Source organism: Platalea leucorodia (assembly GCF_965183815.1).
Source record: "Platalea leucorodia genome assembly, chromosome: 3".
Lineage (NCBI taxonomy): Eukaryota > Metazoa > Chordata > Aves > Pelecaniformes > Threskiornithidae > Platalea > Platalea leucorodia.
The window spans coordinates 104,007,890-104,027,865 of record NC_138825.1 but is presented as its reverse complement, the minus strand read 5'-3'; the positions used below and the strand labels follow the sequence as shown (position 1 = coordinate 104,027,865).

The 19,976-nt window shown below is 35.2% G+C and overlaps 1 protein-coding gene across 1 annotated transcript in view; it reads right to left on the bottom strand.

Moving 5' to 3' along the window:
- The window catches only part of CSMD1 (CUB and Sushi multiple domains 1), a gene marked incomplete at both ends in the record, with an annotated part of 1,257,610 nt that overhangs the window by 33,340 nt on the left and 1,204,294 nt on the right, over nucleotides 1-19,976 (bottom strand). The window contains 3 exons of the mRNA XM_082305706.1: nucleotides 3,214-3,396; nucleotides 7,165-7,338; nucleotides 10,489-10,677. Coding sequence (XP_082161832.1) covers nucleotides 3,214-3,396; nucleotides 7,165-7,338; nucleotides 10,489-10,677 — 546 coding nt within the window. The remainder of the gene's footprint in view (nucleotides 1-3,213; nucleotides 3,397-7,164; nucleotides 7,339-10,488; nucleotides 10,678-19,976) is intronic.

The following is a 19,976-nucleotide window of genomic DNA, read 5'->3' as shown; positions in this document are numbered from 1 at the left end:
TATGAGGACAGGCTGAGAGAGCTGGGTTTGTTCAGCCTTGAGAAAAGGAGGCTTAGAGGTGATCTCATCACCATGTACCAGTACTTAAAGGGTAGTTACAGAGAAGATGGTGACTCCCTTTTTACAAGGAGTCACATGGTGAGGACAAGGGGTAACGGGTACAAGTTACTCCCAGGGAGATTCCAATTGGACATGAGAGGTAAATTTTTCTCAATGAGAATAGTCAATCATTGGAATAACCTCCCCAGGGAAGTGGTTGACTCCGCTACGCTGAAGACTACGCTACGTTTAAGACTGAGCTGGACATGGTGCTGGGCCATGTCATCTAGATTGTGCTAGACAGGTTGGACCAGATGATCCTTGAGGTCCCTTCCAACCTGTTTCTATGACTCTATGATTTGGTTTGTTTTATTTTTTCAATAGCTGATTCAGATAGTTTGCACTGCTTGTAAATGTTCAACTCCACCCAATATAGTCACTGGAGAGAAGAAAGGTCATTCAGGACTTTCTGACAGAACTGTACCTCTGTTTTGTCTTTGGGCACATTTTTTTATTCTCTTCCTGTCTTCTGATATCTCCTCTTCCAATTGTAAAAATGCATAAATAGTAAATTATCATCTTCCTGTCCTTTTTTTTTTTTAATCAAGAAAAAAACAGACATTCTGTATTGGCTTCCACATCTTTTTGACATCTGTAGCTATACATTAAGGCAATGATTATGTTTCAGCTTCATATATCCAAGATTCAACAGTGGTTTACTTTGACTATATGTTGTTTTTTTGGGAGGGTTTAGTGGATTTTGTTTTCCAGTGGACCAGTGAATCATGAGAAGGATTTGTTTGTTTGTTTTGAATTTTTCTAACAACTTTTCTCTAAAGCATCTTTATTTGAGCACCCCAGTAGACCGCACACTGGCAAAAGCACGATAAAATTCCACTGTTGGACAGACACTACTCCTCTTCATAGGAATAAAATAAAACTATCGTGGCATTAAGAGATTAACAGTGTTAATCAAGAGTTAGGAAGAAATGTGTCTCTAAATCAAACTCTTTCCTTCAATCTTCCATGGAGCATGAAGTGGTCTGTAAGTCTGGGAGAACATACTTCAACTGTCTCTGGCAGAGCTTTCAAAAGCTGGCAACTCTTTCTACTCTTCCTACAGCACAAGTAAGTGTAGTGTCTTGAGAAGTGAAATGATTTAGTCTAATACAATGATATGATCAAATACAAGTATGATAAAACTTAATGGCGTGGAATATTGTGGTGGATTAGCCTGTTCCAATGCTTGACAGCCCTTTCCGTGAAGAAATTGCTCCTAATATCCAATCTAAACTTCCCCTGGTGCAACTTTAGGCCATTTGCTCTTGTCCTATCACTTGTTACTTGGGCGAAGAGACAGACACCCACCTTGCTACAACCTCCTTTCGGTAGTTGTAGGGAGCAATACGGTCTCCCCTCAGCCTCCTCTATTCCAGACTAAACAACCCCAGCTCCCTCAGCCGCTCCTCATAAGACTTGTGCTCTAGACCCTTCACCAGCCTTGTTGCCCTTGTTTGGACACCCTCCAGCACCTCAATATCCTTCTGGTAGTGAGGGGCCCAAAACTGAACACAGTATTTGAGGTGCAGCCTCACCAGTGCTGAGTACAGGGGGACGATCACTTCCCTAGTGCTGCTGGCCAAGCTATTTCTGATACAAGCCAGGATGCTTGGCCACCTGGGCACTCTGCTGGCTCGTACGCAGCCGGCTGTCAACCAACACCCCCAGGTCCACTAGGACCCCCAGCTGGATGGCCCACAGCATAATAGTTAGAATCTAACAGTTATAATCTAATAGTTATAGATTATAGGATTCATTAAAATAAGCACAGTTTGCTGACTAAAAATTACTCTGAGCATTACTGATGTTTGGAATAATACCTGAATGTCTTTGTTTTAGTGAAGTTTTATTCACTTTTTATGTATAGAAGTCTCAAATACTAAAGACAATAATTGAGTATGTTGGAACTTGAACTTGTAGGGGTTCCTAATCTCACCTTTATTTATACTAAACAGGAAAAAATCGAAGGAGAAGAGAAAAATGGAAAGAAAGGGGCTTCTTTCTTTGTTTGTTTATTTTTTTTCTTTTTTTCTGAAAACAGAAGGTTGAAGCAAAAAGATAAAAGAAAGAAAAGCCAGCAACATTTCAAACACCGTTAATTCCCACTGAGTGCTGCTGTCCTACTATACTTAATGTCTTCATGCAAGGGAAGAAGAAAGGACATTGCAAAACTTCAATTTTCTGCTGGAAATACTGATCCCGTGGCCACTGCCATTTTCATACAGTTATGGTAATATCTACACTGACAGAAGATTAGTCTGTGCTGAAGAATACTGCAAAAGAACAATTGTTAGATGAGGATACTGTGATAAAATCCCTAGGTGAAAAAATGTAACAAGTTTGTTAAAAAGATTTTGTCCTATCTTCCATTTTATCGTTTAGTATAGCAAACAGATACTACAGAATCTGTCAACTCCAATGAATTAGATAAAGTAACTTTTCTTGGAAAATAAAGAGTCATTTTAAAACTGAATCTAAAGTCTTGCATTACTGCTTTCCAATTCTGACAGTGCATAAAAAGTGTAAAAATTCTTTATGATCTTTTTATTCATCAGTATGATTTCCAGAAATGTTCTCTGTTGTATTTCTTCTGAAAGAGCTAGCATAAAAATAGTATATCTCATAAAAATTAGACTAACTTATGTGGGGAAATATATATTAATTTATACTTAGTTAAGAATACAACATTATTTTATCATCTGTTCAGCCCTTGATGCATAGACATTACATAGAAATAGAAGATTTAAATATTGTATTGCTAGAAGATGAATGACAGATTTATTTATCGCTCCATTTTCATACTTTCAATCACAAGTATTTGTTTAATTTTACATTTAACTCGTATATCTACTCTCCATTTTCAGGCTCAATATTTGTTTAACTAGAATTATTTTCTCACAACCTTCTTATAAATGTATACTCCAAAACTTTATCAGTTCGGATTTAGGTTTTCAAGCAAAACATGAACTGCTTGCAAACTCTTTTATATCAAATTTCTACAAAGTAATATGAAAGTATATTTCTGGTGTAGAATTTCTTTTTAATTAAAGAATAAAATGTCATTAGTAAATGTCATTCAATGGTATCATAAATGCTGATGGTATCAATACCTACCTTCACACACGGGCTGTATACCTGACCAGGAACCATTAAGGAGGCATGTTCGTTCTGCAGATCCTCTCAGCTGATAACCCATTTCACATGAGAAACGTAGCAGACTTTTTATTTTGAACTCATCCCCTAGTCTAGACCCATGAGCTGGTACTCCTGGATCATCACAATAGCCAGGATTATTTCCTGTAAAACACAACAGAGCAGAACTATTGACAGAGACATTATGTGCAAAGGTTGTGGTAGTGAAGATACTCTCTTGAGAATAGTACTACTAACTGCATTGTTTCTGTTATAATGAATCCCTTTTCTTCCAGTGCCAGGATGTGAAACCAAAGACAAAGATGAAAATAACATGTCTTTTTAGCCTACTTCTTATCTCAGACCTATATAGACCTAAACATAGAATGTGATATAAATAACAGATAAAAGATAATTGTGAACACAGGAAGCACCCCTAACATTTTTTGTCAGTTCAACAAATTTGTTGCCTTTTTGACATAAATAACGTTTTCTACACATTGTATTTTATTGTTCAACTTCTCTGCTAGTAATAACTTCTAATAAGAAAAATTAGATAATGGCAAGAGTGAAGAAAACCATATTCAAGTTTCTTGAGAAATATATTTGAATACATATACCCACAGACAAGACTAAATAGTACGTGGCCCTCTGTGCCTGTCAAGAACGGAAAGGACACCTCATCATTTTCCTTATCCTTTAAATTGCTATGCAAGTACTGGTTACAATTTTAGAAGCAAAAGAAGGTACTGCAAAACAGACCTCTCAAACATGTCCTCATCCATCTGATGAACCAGTCAATTGCCTTATCAGATAAAGTGGCTGCTACAGGAAATGCTACCCAAGACAGTCAGTATCAACAATTTATTATAAATTTTGACATGAAATTGTCTCTCTGCTAAATCCCTCTGTGTCTAAATTGTGGTTCACAGCAACATTATCCGTTGTTCTCCAGTTTTAAGTCATAAATCTAGACTGAATTTCTATTAAAACTGTTGTTTGGGGTTTTTTCAAAATATGCATAAAAAATTCCATGGGTTGAAGTCTATATCTTCTTATGTAGGTTTTTCATCATAGGCACTCCTCTCAGATGAAGGACAAAATCTTGAACAAAGGATTAACGATAGCAAAATTTTGAGAAAACTCAAACCTTTATTTTGGAAATTAAAACTTTCCGAAGTCAAAAAGTATGATTATGTCTGTGGCATAAGATTTTCAGTATAGCAAGTCTGAGACAGACACTTTGGGTACAATCATGCTTCCTCATAAAAAGAGATCAAGACACAGTTCCTGAATTGAAGGCTAACTTGTGGGCTTCAGTTGTATCCACTTTGCTTAGTACTAGCTTCTTCTAGAATAGATTGCCCTTGTCACCCTGCCCTACAGCATTTGGACCTAGATTTCCTTGTCTAAATACATGCTTGTAAACAGTGTGAGTATCTTGAAGCCAGCTGGTATATTCTGTCCACATCTATACTGCTAAACTCACTCTCCAAAACAGGGTGGCTGCATCCAAAGTGGCTGTTGAGAATGATCTCCAGCACACCACCAACTTGCAAAGTATTTGTGCATTGTTTGATGGAGTTCTAGTTCAGATGGCTGAAAACCATTCTGTGGACAATTCTAAGGGCACAATGGTCTAGATGATCAAGTACTAGCATCCATGACCTATGCCCTGGCACTGTTCAATCAGCAGTCCAGATGTGGCCCCTGGATGCCATCTGCTTCCCCTTACTCCAAGACACTGCTATTTCACAGACTTTTTTGTCTGCTTAAAATGTGTGAAATTAACATGAGGGCTGTGATTCAGGCTACCCCTGTGGCATGTTTACAGCATGAAACAGATATGTGGCACATACTTTAGCTTGTGAATGCAAAGACTGCAGGAATTGTTCAGGGCACAAGGATCTATGATTCTAAAATTCTGATGATGTCCCACTTTGCTTTGCAACTTTGCTGAGGGAATTATTCCAGATGAAGGACCAGATGTTTTTTCTTTGACACACCTAGTTTTGTGTTGGAGAAAGTTTAAACTGCAGCCATGCAAGCTTATAGTCAAAGGGTATAGACAAAAGCAGTTAGTATTATGAAGGTCTAGACCCTTTTTTATTTACCAATGTAGATGACTACATACCCATTACTGAAAAATGAGTGTGAATCATCTTAAACAAAAACCTCAGCTACCACTTAACTCATAAGATACAAGTGTCCGTCATTGCAACAGGTCCCAGGTGACAACAAACCCTGAGATCATATTTATACAATCATGCATTCAAATATATATTGATATATAATAAAGAAATAAACCCCATGCAGAAACAGATGACAGGTTACAAGTGTTATATTGGGACTCTTTTTCATATCCCTTGAGTATAAAACCAATTAGCTGTCTCAGCTTTCCTGGGCACAATCATTCTTTCACTGACATTATGAATACAAATTATTCATATTGTTTTTTGAATGGAGTAATCTCCTGAATACCTAACATAGAAAATGTAGTTATTTTTACAATTCTAAATGCCTTAGAGGAATGAGGCACCTTTTTAGGGTTTTTTGGCTGTTTGTTTAGGAGGTTTTGTTTGGTTTATTTTCCTTGAGTTAACAGAGAGACATTTCTTATTTTCCTAGGGAATCACCTACTCTCAAGATGGTGTCACATCATGTTCAAACTTAGAAAATTAAATTCTGCATCAGTAACAATGTTTTAGTTACACGAGAAATATTTTCCCTGTTGTCGGAGATGACTACAGTGGTCTTTAACGTTTTAAAAATCTATGAGTCTATGAAAATACTATCATATTCATGACTGATATCTGAAGAGTCTCAATTATTAGTGATTAAAATTTCTTTCCACCAGCATGAGAAATTTCCTTGTGGTGGGAAATGTTGGGCAACAGAGCTAGAGGGCTCTGACCTTAAAAATTGTAAAGTCTTGGTGCAATCTGAGATCTGGCATTTTATACTGAATAAAAAGGTGAAAGTGACATAAATGTGGGCTTAAGATAAGCAAGAAAAGGTCACTTCTGTGTGGAAGCTATCCATATGATTGTTGTGCAGAGATTCTTTTCAGGTCTAGGCATAGACACCATGATGGCAGTGAGATCTAGCAGTGTGAGAAGACTCTAAGTAAATGCTTTCCTCCTTGAGCAGAAGAGAACAAAAAAAGAAACATTAGTGATTTAAATTCACTTCCTTTCCTCAATGTTTCAAATTCTGCTCAGCATCCTTGCAGAATCAGCTTATGAATGGACCATTTTCAAAGAACACTTATTTAGAGTTTTTTCAAAGTACAGAATTTCAATACCTTACACCTATTTAAATTAGGTCAAATATGAATTGAACCACATTCAATCAGATCAGCCCAACAGTGGGCATGTCCAGGTGCTTAGGGGAAGTTATAAGAAGATTCTATAAAGTGTAATTATGCACCAATTTTCTCATTAGGAAATTTTCTTCTGAAACCTGTCAGATGTTTGTTTTCTTATATACTGAAATGTGTAGACTTGTTTCCCTTACAAAACTTATTAATACACTGTGGATGTTCTTAGTAGCCAATTGTCACCTGAGCTCTTGACTTCATCAAAACTGTGTAATGTTTTATGGCTTCTTCATAAAAGTAAAATTTAATACATGCATCCTTTTTAAGCAGAACTCTTCCAGGTTTTAAATACTGTTTTGTGGCTTCTCTATACTGCAGTATACAACTAGAGCATCTAGCCAAGGAGTAGTTATGAAGTAATGACAAAGAGAGTGAGACCATATATAAGAATATTTCAATAAATGGCTATAATTCAGCTGAGTGGCTATTGGTGAAATTAAAATATACTTGGAAAAGAAACAAAACAAATATCTGATTGTAGTTAAAAATTGCTTGAGAATAGCCTTATTCATGTAATTATAATGTGACATTCAGATGATGGTTGGTACAAGTACCTGAACAGTGAGGGAGAGTCCCACTCCAGTGGCTATCTTCTTGGCACTCCCTCGTAGAATTTCCTATGAGCCTTCGACCCGCTATGCAGGAATAGTGAATTATGGATCCGTATGTAAATTTGTCTCCTGAAAGAACTGCATTGGCAGGTACCCCAGGATGTCCACAAGAAATGGCTAACAGAGGAAAGAGCACAATATTATAAGATGTTTTCATGGCACAGAAAAAAAACCAAACTCATTATAACCTTTACATACAAGGCTGGTTCCACACAACATAAACTTCTGTCTGGATTTCAACTCCTTCATATCTTCAGTTTTGCTGTTGCTATATATGATTTACTGGTCATTTGTAAGATTAAACATAAAATTACATGTAAAACTAACCCATCCAGTTTAGCCTTTCCCTGAAAATATACAGAGCTCTCTTTCCTCATTCATTTCCATTCACTGTCCTTCCCTACAAATAATACACATTATCTCTGTTAAGGTTGGAAAGAAGAAACAAAATAAGATTGATGTTGCAATATGCTTATATGTTACAGATATGGTAATGGTAAGTAGCTGTATCATATCTGTAAAATAACTAGCTGCAGTTTAGACAGTACAGAGAAATAAAAAAACTTCATCTCTAGTATTATTATAGCAATGTGTTGCACTAAAGTGAGCAAGAGGAAAATGGATTACTGATCATTTTTGTAAACTATGAACCATATTCATGCTTAAGTTAATGTGTACACTTTCAGAAAAAATTCAGATAAATAATTTTGGTACAGAATAAATTGCAAACAAGTAGTTCAGATCTGTTATATGAGGAAACATAAGTCATCTTAAGGAGAACTAGAAATCAAATTCTGAATGCTTTTTATGTAAAACTTTGGTCATGCAGTAGAGAAAGAAAAGTCAAAGAAAATAAATTTTTCATTACTTCAGTAAACAGTCACACAACTTCAACAGGCAACAATTAAGCAGAGCAGTTGAACTTGAGCAGCTTTATGAGTTACTTGAGTAAATGATCTATGGGTCAAATATATTTTTAGAAAGAAAAAAGACTGTTATTCTGATGACTATTACTCCTGACAGACATCAAAATTATTTGTGTTATACTGGATCCCATGATAATGTCAAACTGACTGCACAGTGGATTTCTGCCAAAAGGCATGGTCCTGACCACCAGTCTTTGACTGCTCTGTGTTTCTCTTGCTTTCCTTGGGCTGGCTTAAGCATTCATGTAGCAAATGGTAAACCAAATCAGGACACTGATCTGGCTGAACAGTAGTCCCACAGAAAAAAACAGTGTTTGGTTTTCAGCCAGATCAGCTGCCTTAATGAGCTTGCTTCAGTACCATGCAAATGCTAGTACTGCCACAATTCTGGAAGGAGCTGCAGTGGGTGATCAGAGTTTTTGGAAGAAAATGATACATAGGTCACCTTAATGTGGCTGTATAATATTTTGTAGCGAGTAGAATGAAATTTTCCCAGTTTATGAAGAAGAAAAGAATCATCCATTTTTAAGCAATGACTTTCATAGGTATTGTCTTGCATGTAAAAGAGCAGTGTGTTTCTATTTTTTACTCTTGAACTAGAATTGTTCATGGTAAATATTGTGTTCGCTTTGGGTTCAAAATTTATCTCACCTGCCTCTCCAAGCACTTTGCCCTATCACCAAAAGCAATCTTACACTTGAAAAAAAGAGATTATCACTGATAACCTTCGAAAATTAAATCTCTCTCACAGTTCTTGAAAAGACTCTAAGTGACTTCACCTGTGAACAGATAAACAGATCTTTCTCATAGAAAGAGCCTATTCATTTCACTGAGTTTTTCTTAGGGGAAAGAATGTTAAATTTGTCCTGGTGATATTTAGGATTCAGATAGTGTTTCAGTCCATCAGCAGCAAATTAGCAGCAGCTAATCCAGTAGGTGATTGAGGAATGTAGGCACCTCCCAGGATCATTTGAAAGTTCCCATGGCCTCAATCAATAGTTCCCAGAGCAACGTCGGGAATTCCTGTTCTGAGGGGATGGACACCTATAACTTTCCTCGAGTTCTGCCTAAAAACAGAAAGCCATGTAAATGCTACCAAATTTCCAAAACACTTGATGCGGAAAGATGGGTAGCTATTCTAGGTGATTTAGGTTCCCCATCCTCTTCTGCCCCTTGCATAAGGAGTGTCCCTTCACACTGAAACCCCAGTCCTGGAAGTAGGAAGGGATCACCAACAGAATTGGACTTTCATAATGTTTTTTCTAAGAAACAAAAAGTGAGGCACATGCTTGCATCACTAAAATATTCTTGCCAAATGAACAATTTTATGCAGGTATTTTGTATTTAAAATGTTGTATTTTGCTTAATTATTTTATTTTAATTAATTAATTATTGAAATGTGAGTAAACCCAGTTTTCAGATTATAGCTCTCATTGACAGATTGAAAGCATAGATCATTGTGAAAATCAAAACAAAACTGCTTGGGTCATGTGGATAGATGCATAGTAGCAAGAAGAAAGCAAACATAAAAAAGAAACAAATTAACTAACCTAGTTACATTTATTGGTCTGATTGGTATATAAATATAAATTCATAAAATAAATCATTTAAGTAAACAATCACAATTCTGTAAAGCAAAAACTTTAAAATAATGTGATGTGTTTGCAAATTAAAGTATACTTTCATTTATTATTTCTGTAATTGCATTGTAATTCAGAAATCTAATGTCAGAAAATTAATAGTGGTCAGAGAAGAAAAATATCTCAATGCAAAATGAAAGTCAGGCAAACTGTTATTTTCTACAGATCTGAAGTTCACTGAACTGATTATAGGAAACACCAGATTTCCTCTCTCTCTCAGGAAACAGTGATGGACGAAGTATTAGGTGATGTTATGAGAAGACCCTCTTGAGCAAAATTTTCCTATACAACATTTCATAGGTTTGTTCTCACATACACACTTCAATACCTCTGTAAAACAATTCTGAGATAGGCATTAATGGTCTTAGACTATCAATCTAAATGATAACATATAAATAATCATTTTAGATTTCCCTGGCTGTTTTCAGATATCTTAACAATATACCAAAAGGCGAAATCAATCTTAACTTTCTGGCATTTGAAATAATAGGTCCACAGTTCCCTCTAAACCAATTTTTAATAATGACAAGTTTTATGACATCTTGCCTTAATGTTTTCTTGCTGAGCTGTACAATTTGCAATACATTGATCCTAAAGTCAGGTTTTGTTCCTCAATAGATGACTGCACTTTTTTTTTTTTCTATCATGACTAAAAATCATGCACCATTCTTTAATGTTAGTCCAACTGAATGAATACTTACACAAACACTTTGGTAGTGATCTATCCCATAAGCCATTAGCTTTACAGGTCAAAGCAGATGACCCCAGCAGATAAAAGCCCTTCTTGCAATGGTATGCCACACTTGTTCCGTATTTGAAACTTTCAGGATAATTCTGCTGTCCATGCCGAATTGCGTTTTCCACAAAGCCAGGATCAGAACAGTTCACGACTGTAAGACAAATAGTGTTCATCACTGGTGCATAATAGCAATGTCATAAATAGTGTAACAGTCATTTCTTTGTTACTTCACTAGCAGCTCATGACTGTGGTCCATTTGATATCCTTTGTGGTTTTTATTTGACTTAAATATCAGATATGTTGTTAATGGATTCTAGACAAGCATACACCTAGGTGTAAAGAACATCCCATATGAATCCAAATTTTTCCTTCATAAAAATTATTTTAGAAGTAATACTTGGGGGTGGGGGGAGAAGGCGAACACTCTTTGGCGTGAAGCAAACCTATTTGCGATCTACTGATTGTTATTAAAAACACCAAAAATAAAATTGCACAGAAAAGCAAAATACATTTAAAAAACATTAGGTATTACAATGACATACATAAAGCATTAGTAAGGAATTCTCTAGACTGATGAACAGACGTGGTTAATGGAAGAGACCTGGGTTTTTTTTTCCTGAGGAGTAGTAAAGCTACAGAGTCTCCTAATTGAAACTATTCCCATTCTGTTTTTTGGTGAATCCTATGAAATAATTCACCAGAGAAGTTACATTTAGCTTACATTATAAAAATTTAGCTTCTATTTAATGCTACAAACATTTATTTAAACTTAGTGTTATAACCTTATAAATTTTATACATAAATCAGGTATGTGCAGGTTAAATAAATATGTGCTTACACTGGGATTTCATTGACAGAAGCAAATACCTTTTTAACTCCTGACATTTTTTCTGTCCCATAAAGGAGGGAAAAATGCAAAGTCCTAAAATCTCACTGTTCCTTGGAAGTTGTGAAAAATTTGGATGTGGAAGTCTGTGTCTCTGTACTTGGTTTGAAGAAGTCTGAAAATTCCTGCTTCTGGGAATCTCTATTTAAGAGTACTATCACGAGAAAATGCTTTATTCTTTTTACATTACACAAAAAATATATTTCATTCTTTGTTACAGCTTTTTTCCATTATTACTTATCACTGTCAACTAAACCTAATTATTTCTCCAGCAATATAACTATCACCATAGAACAGAGACAGAAGTGAAAGTTTGTAAAACATACAGCCCACTGACATGCAACCCTACCAAAGTATTAAGCTAGATCGGAATGAGCTCATATGTCTGTATTCACAGTGCAATTCTTTGTTACAGAAACTAGCACAGCTCCCAGATGCAACACACGCCACACCCCAATTAACACTGTTTCTTAGGCAATTAGATGTGGTGTAGTGCTGTGTAGATGCTGCAGTGTAGCTTCTGCTTTTGGAACTAGCCTGCATTCTCTGCATATTTATAAGTTGCCTTGTACAAACATATCCTTAAACTCAATCTCTCTACATATGTCTATACTTAACATTTAAAGCTACATCTGTATCAATATGAAGTAAAGAATACCAGCACTTGTTCTCTGGCATGAGGCCAGTAGACAGTGGCCATGTCTATGCTGTTGTGCTCTGATACCCTCCAGACTCAGGTGAATTTCTCTGAACTGCTCATCAGGAATGGTCCTGCTGCCCATGCTAACCCCTGAACCATGCTCCGAACAATTCCTGTGGATGTGCTACTTGGTTCAAATGAAAAACTTGTTGCAGAACCTTCTTAATTAGTAGAGGCAATTTAGTTCCCATGCCCAGGCACTGTTTAGTTTAAAAATATAGATACATTTAATTTCAAATGCAGAAGTGAATGTTTCACAATCTTTCTATTTAGCTAAAATTGCTATTCTATTATAATGCAGTTTTGATCCTCAACTTTACAATAACACAATATCAGTATTGTGACCCATCATATCACACATTGATGTCCAAGGTTGTATGGTATATTTGTACTGGTGCAGAACTGAACTCGGGTCTTCTGAGATCTATGTCCATGCTCTAATCAGTACACCATTTTGCAATGAAACTGCATACTGAAAAGTAACTACAGCAAAATAACACTTTTCCAATCTACTGATATCTACCTATTTTAGCAACCGTCTTGATTACCAGCAAGAGCAGCTCTTTCTTTAAATAATCTCTATACAGGTAAAAAAGTATGGAAGTTAATTGTCTTTTCTGACTGTAAAAATCCTCTGGAATAAAAAAAACCCAAACACTTTAATAGTTCAAAGGTGAATTAATACCAATTTATCCATCATATTTAAAACTTTCCTGTATCAGAAATCTTATCCTGGTGCAACTAGGACTTCTTGCTGCACTCACACAGATCCACAGTACAGGTGCATGTTTAGTAGCCTGCATTTAATATTACCCATATTTGTTTTACCTCAGTACTATAGCATTAGAAATTGGCCATGTGCAGCTTAAAGAGCACATATACTTTTACAGTGAGATTTCATTAACGAAAACACAAAACTAGTGGAAATTTTCATGCAGACACATATTACTGGACCTTTTTCAAAGCTATAGGACAAGATTCATATTGTTTGTCTACCTAACTTAGTTTCTTGTGATCTTAAAATTTCTTTTGCAAGAATCTTCCTCCATGTAATTTATATTTTTAGTTTATTTTCTGCTGGGATTTTTGGGTGGGGTTTTTTTGTTGGGTTTTTTTTTGTTGTTGTTTTTTGTTGTTTGGTGGGGTTTTTTTTTGTCTGAGAATGAAGTTTCTTGCCCTTTTACTTCTTTTCTAGGAGCTCTAGATGTTAAATACAAACAGGTTATACTTATAGTACCATGGCTAAAATAACATGATTGTTCAGAATCAGTGAAAATAAAAGTTACAATAGTGCTTATGAAGCCATTAAAGTTAAAAAGTTCCACATTAATTTTCAACATCATTTCATTCATTTTCAATCAGTTTGTTCCTACATGAAAGCTAGTACAGAAACAAAAAGGTAGAGGTGAGTAAATTTGAAGACTGAAAATTATATATTTGAAGAAAAATGATATAATTCCTGGAATGATATGCATTACTATCAAAATGTTTCATCCTTAAGCTTTGCACTGAAAGCCACAGGAAAGCACAGGTGGCATTGGTGGTTTGCCCCTGGTTTAACTGTTTTTATCATAAATGCTTGAAAATAAAAATGTTTGGATTACAATATTTCAAACTTTTTCTTTTCCCCAAAATGATTTTTTTTCTGGTTTGATTTTGTTCAGGTAAGAAAATAAAACCACCATTAAAACCATGAATTTTGGCCAAGCAAATTTTTTTTTGCTATTTAAATGTTAAATAATTCACAAAGCTATGTACAGGGTTTAGCTGCCTTAAAAAAAAAATATTATTGTTCCTTAAAAGTAGTCAAAATAAAATGACAATGGCTGAAATAAGAGCTTTGAAACAAAGGTCTGAATTTATGTTCTTTATTAGGAAGATGGGTTCTATACTGTTCAGCTAGATTAGATGATAATGAATACAAGACAGAGCTTTGACTCACGCTCAAAAGATTGGAAGTTACTCTGTTGTGCTTCCTCCAATGTTTAAAAGCACTAAGTATAGCAAGAATGCATATGTTCTACTGTACAATTTCTGAACTTTCAATGATCATAAGCTGTTAGATATTATCAGTTCTTTCAATTTTAAAGAAAAATATCTTATGTGTGCATTGAGCATTGTATAGGTGTTTTAGTAATCTACATTACTGTTTCAAGTCTGTCTGACTTCGAATTTACTGACACAGCTACACATGCAATCTAATTCCTATCAAATGAGGGTTATCAATTTCCAATACCTGGATTTGCAAGAGTGCCATTATGCTTCTTTTGCCTTTCACTACTCCTAGGATACAAAGGAACTTAATTGCATACCTTACTTTCAGCACTGGCAAGAGGGCACAGTAGCATTATTATGCTTGTTCAATACCTTTGGATCAAAAGATTGTCTATAAATCCGAACTTTTCCCTAGTTTCATGCTTCTGACTTTTGGTCAGTTTTCCATTGATAAGAAAATATAAACCTGGTTTATAAATTATCATCTCTGATACGCAGAACCTTTCCGTATTTTTTTATATTAAACAGCAACAAGATAAAACAAACAGTCCTAGGAGCAATTTCTGTAATCAAATCTGTTTACTGTAACTGAAGGCATTAAGGATTACATTAGAGATTCATATGCCCTCTTACACATTTTTCTGACCATAAAAAAAATCTTAACTTCTGCTCTTCAAACCAACAAACCATGAACAGGAGCGATAAAGAATACCCACCTCCAGAACACCAGGACAGTCATTAAAAGATGTCACTTTGATGATCTTCAGGCTGATTAAGAGCTTAGACTTTATCACATCCTAAGTGACAGCTTGTCTACCACCGCCATTTTAAAAAGTCATTGCTATGTTTTCTCGATAGTCTATGTGAAGACAGAATGAATGCTCTGCAACTGCTTTACCGTGAAGAATGCTGCTGTGTTCAAACAGTGCCTCCACGATAGGGCTGCTCTGGGGAGAAAAGTAATGCCTTGCCTGAAGTTTTGAATGAGGGACAGAAATGTGGCATATTCCCTGGTACTCTCTTTTGCTGGAATGGGGTGGATAATAGGCATCTACAGGCCCAAACCCTAAAAAAAAAGGCCTTCCAGAGCAAAAATGCAGACAACCTGCCATGGCTTCGTGGACTATCAGTCACATGGAAATCTCGTTTGGGAGTTGTGAGAACTCCAGAATATTGGAAAGTAATATTTCTTTAAGCATAATATTGAATGCTTATTTTATTTCTAGATCAAAGTGATAAACTGTTTAATTTAAAAATTAACAGTGAAATATTGCACAGCTAAAAATACTGTAAAAGTAAAAATCAGTAAAATAAACAGTGAAATGACATTTGAGAATTTGTTCAAAAGAGCAAGCAAAAATGTATTTTCCATTGCTACTTAGTGAATATCATTATTATTGCACTCAAATATACACTGGCTTAGTTGAAACCGAACATTGAACTATTTGGCCAAATTCTTCCAATTTTAATATTGGAATATTTTATTGAAATAGAAGAAAAATCTGAAGTATATTGCAAAATTTTCACATTTATTGAAGGTTTTGCACATTCACGACTACAACTCTTCTCAAAATTTCTTCACATCCTATGGATTACTCAAGTCTTTCCCTAGGTTTAATTTTTAACAAGGATTCACAACAGCTGTCCCCTTTTTTAGTACAGTTCGGATTATTAAAATAAAACAAAATAAAATGCAACTGCTTAAAGTTGAAACTTTGGTTTAATGGGTAGGCCTGCCAAGTTACCTTCTGAAAAGTCAATATTAGAAATTAAGAAAAAAGAACTTTGTTTCATGAAGATATGCTGCCCTAAAGCTACCCAAAAGCAATTCTAACTGAATTATCTTTGAAACAGAATAGGGAGAATAGAAAAACTTAATTCTCCATGCAGACCAGAAATATGGAATGTTCAAGGAATATATTACAGTCCCAAGGTATCAATTTGTCTGTGTGATACAGTGTTCTCATTCTTGTACCAGTAGTATCTGTTTAGCCAACTCAGTGATGAATAAGACACAGAACAGTCACTGAATGCATAATTTAACCATGTGCTCTGTGCAACAAAATTCTTGCATCATACATGAAGTTTTATCAAATGATTATGCAAGAGAATACTGTCCCTCAAGCTAAAAAGTAAACAAAATTGTGCCTGCAGTGCCATTTAACATCAGCTATAGATTTTTACATATATATATATCCACGCCTGTGTTGTTGCTAAGGGCTGCCGTAAGGAGTACTTTAGAAAAGAATTTGAGCTGGCCAGCATAGAGAACTAAGGCAGTAATTTCCCTGATTGCCTTCCACCCTGGGGACTCAGTTGTAAATTACGGTGAGAGTAGACAGAGATTGCTTTCTCTCAATGACAGCTGTCAAGGGTTACATGGGAAATGAATTCTGGCACTCTCAATTTAGTCTGTTGAGAAAAGCAGGAGAATGCTTTAAATCTGCCCTGATGACTTTGGAACCTCACACTGAGTAGATTCAAACCGTTGAGGACAAAGAAGTGAAAAGACCATGACAAAGACGTTTAGGTAGTTTTCTGTTAAAAAGTTGAATGATCATCAAAAAGTACATCATTCACAGTATTTCAGTTCTTGTTCTTGCTCTCTCTCTCTTTCTTTTTTTTCCTTGACAGAAACAAAGTTAAGCTGCTTTTTTAAACTTTCATATCTGATCAACAGTGTTTTTAAAGTTTTTTATTTGAAAAGTATTGCATTAATATTGGTATCTAGAACATGTATAGGGGCTGGCGCTCAGACTGAATAAGAATAGAGAATTCACTCTGACTTTATGACAAATGCTAAGAAACGCTGTCTATAAAAAAAGAAGTCACTGCTTGTGAAAGCACAATTACAAAATTGCCAGTCTATGGACTTTTAGTAAAGTTCAGTGCAAAGTCAACAATACACAACAATGATAACTGATCAGTGAAGTAAAACAAAAATAGACAAACCAAAAACGGCTCAACTTACAACTTCACTTTGCAAAAGCCTCAAATACATAGGAGTTTGATTTTTTAATTGTTATTTTTTCAGTGGGGGTCAGTTGGAGAGTGATAGAAATTCTGGCCACATAAACCATAAAACTAAAATATTTATTTAGGAAGCAGAATGTTTTGTGTTTTTACATACATTATTAAAATCTATCAAAAATCTAATGTCCTGACATCACATTTCTGATGAACCTAGACCACGGAAATTTTCACTGTAATTAATGTAGTATAAAAGTTGTTGGTAATAGTGCAAATTAACACTAATAATTTGCTAAATAATATCTTGGTATAAACAAGGCCTTAACTAACATTAATAGATTCAACAAAGTATATAGTTCACATTTGTTTGCTTGTGAGATGAAAAGCTAAGACAGACATCACTTTTAATTGCATTCCAAAATATCTGCGATTGACATAAACATGCCAAATATTCTCTCATTGTTACAAAAATGCAGTCTTTCTTATGTTTTCTATTGGAAAATTTCTGCCAGAGTGCTCTCATAACTAACTAGCTAACTCTATACTAAAATAAAAATGGAGTAAGAAGTATGTTAAAAGAAGTTTCATGAACTTGCAGTTATTTTTTTAAGGTTTGAACTGAGTTGGTCCAATTTTATAAAACAACACTTTTTTTTGGAACTCTAGATTAACTACTGTAAAAAGCATGTATTTGTCTCTTGGATACATATGAAATCTCTTCTCCCTGTTCCATCCCCAGCATGAACGCAGGCGTTACACTAGCAGATACATCAGAAAGATAAAGTACTTACCTGTCATTGTTCTCTAGATGTGTTTTCTATGCATAAATTCATTTGTGGGCATCTATGTACAAGTAGTATCAACAAAATAACTTTTGTTATAATAGTACAAACTCTGGGGACATGTTTTAAAGTCTTTCTCTTTAGATTCTTCTTGATCAGAGCATTGCTTTTCACATGTGAGAGGAACTCTATTCAGTTGCCCCAAAAGATGTTTCTACTACCTTTTGAGATGTCTTTGCCTGATCTCCAGGCAGGTGCCACTCCAGAAAGGTACAGAAGTAATTTTAAGTCCTGTGTCATCTCTGCCAGCTTCAGGTAAATATCTCAGACACTGTATGGCATCTCCCATGGCACCTGACCTCTTTCTTTAGGAAACTTAGTCAAGTTCTAATTATCCTTCTGAAGGATATCAACATGCTATCAACGTGAACAGATTAGGTATATCTAACATTCAAATATGCAAAAGCCTCAACAAAGTCCTCTGACTTTGGAAAAACAAAACCGAACAAAACACAAAATTTTCTCAGCTTATATGAGTTCTTGATACCACCATAGATGGAAAACTGCTTAGGTTCAGAGTTCTTTATCTTTAGATGAGAATAATTGGTCATTAGTCTCGATCTCTCCCACCATTCTATCAGCCATCATCAGAAAGGTTATTTTTCTTGTCAGTGAAGGAGTGGAACATACTACCACTGGTTCAAATGATACACCCACTAAAGAAAACATCACAAAATTGACAGTTCCTTGTAGATATCAGATTCTTGATAAGACAGAAAGTCTAACTGAGCTTTTCAAGAATCTATCAGTAATGAGATAAAAAAAGACAAACCTTTCAAATTAGAAGTTCAGTACAAAACCAGGATAAATGAACAAAGAGAGACCTGAATTATTTATTACCAACAAATAGCGTGGACTTACTGATACAGACCAGAGAGTGTGAGCTAGCCCAAACCTCTACAACTTTGCCAAACAGATCTTCCCAGTAAAAAATTTCTGGTTTTAAGAAACATGTTTTTAGTAGGAGAAAAGCTCTTAAATCTCATTTATAGGAAGATATAATGGATTCTGAAGGGAACAGTAGCAAAGGATATAAACTTTTCCTGACACAGATTATGAATCTGACACTGCCTTATGAACTGGCAGCAGGTGATAGAACAGTTGTTTCCAATGCCAAAGCAAAGAAAACAGAGCAAGAAAAGCTTCTTTCAAATCCTTGCATTCTAAAATATGTGGTTAAGTGTGCTGTTTAATACAGCAGTTCTTACTTCAAGCATAATATATGAAAAATGACCTGCAGTGCAATCAGGAGTACAGAGCCCTGATGAGACCATCTGATTCAGTTCTCATTTTGGTGGTTAAGAGTTATTATGAAAAGTAAAAGTGCAGAGATTGGCTTTCTGTGCTTCCAAAGACAAAATGGAAAGCAGTTCCAAACTGCAAAGGGAAAAAAATCCACACTGAACATATTTGTTTTAGGATTTGATATTTTCATAGCTAGTTCTGGGGTAGCATATTCAGGCTGGACCAAGTCCTACTCAGGCAGGTTTGCCAAAGAGAAGATAGATTTGGCTATTGGAACTTTTCCGATGCCATTTGATTCCAGCTTAAAGGCAAGTAAACTGACTATTTGACATGTTCTTTATCAAATAAATAAAGGCAAAGATAGAGTCCATGTGGAGATGAAAATGTCCTATCTCACAAATTATAATTTTAAAATCATACTTCAGTGATCTAAACATTCCAGAAAAGACTATTACAAATATTAAAATATATATATATATGATTAAATTTGAATTTTAAAACAGACATTATTGTGTCAATAATTCAAAAAAGCTGGGTTTTTATCTCACAAAGTATCCCAACATCACAACAAACCATTTTTTTACTTGTGAAAGAAACAGTAGGAACATGAGTCTTTCCAAGACATGGGTATTTTAATGATTATGTCACCTCAGAAGACAGATCCAAAATCCAATATTAAAAAATGTTTTCATTTTAAGGGATTAAAGGTTTTACTTGCTGTGCCAAAACAGGTTGCCAGAACAGTGGCAAACCAATGTATTGTGTCTATCACCAATGAAATCATTATTAAATCATCAGAATAATGGCATTCT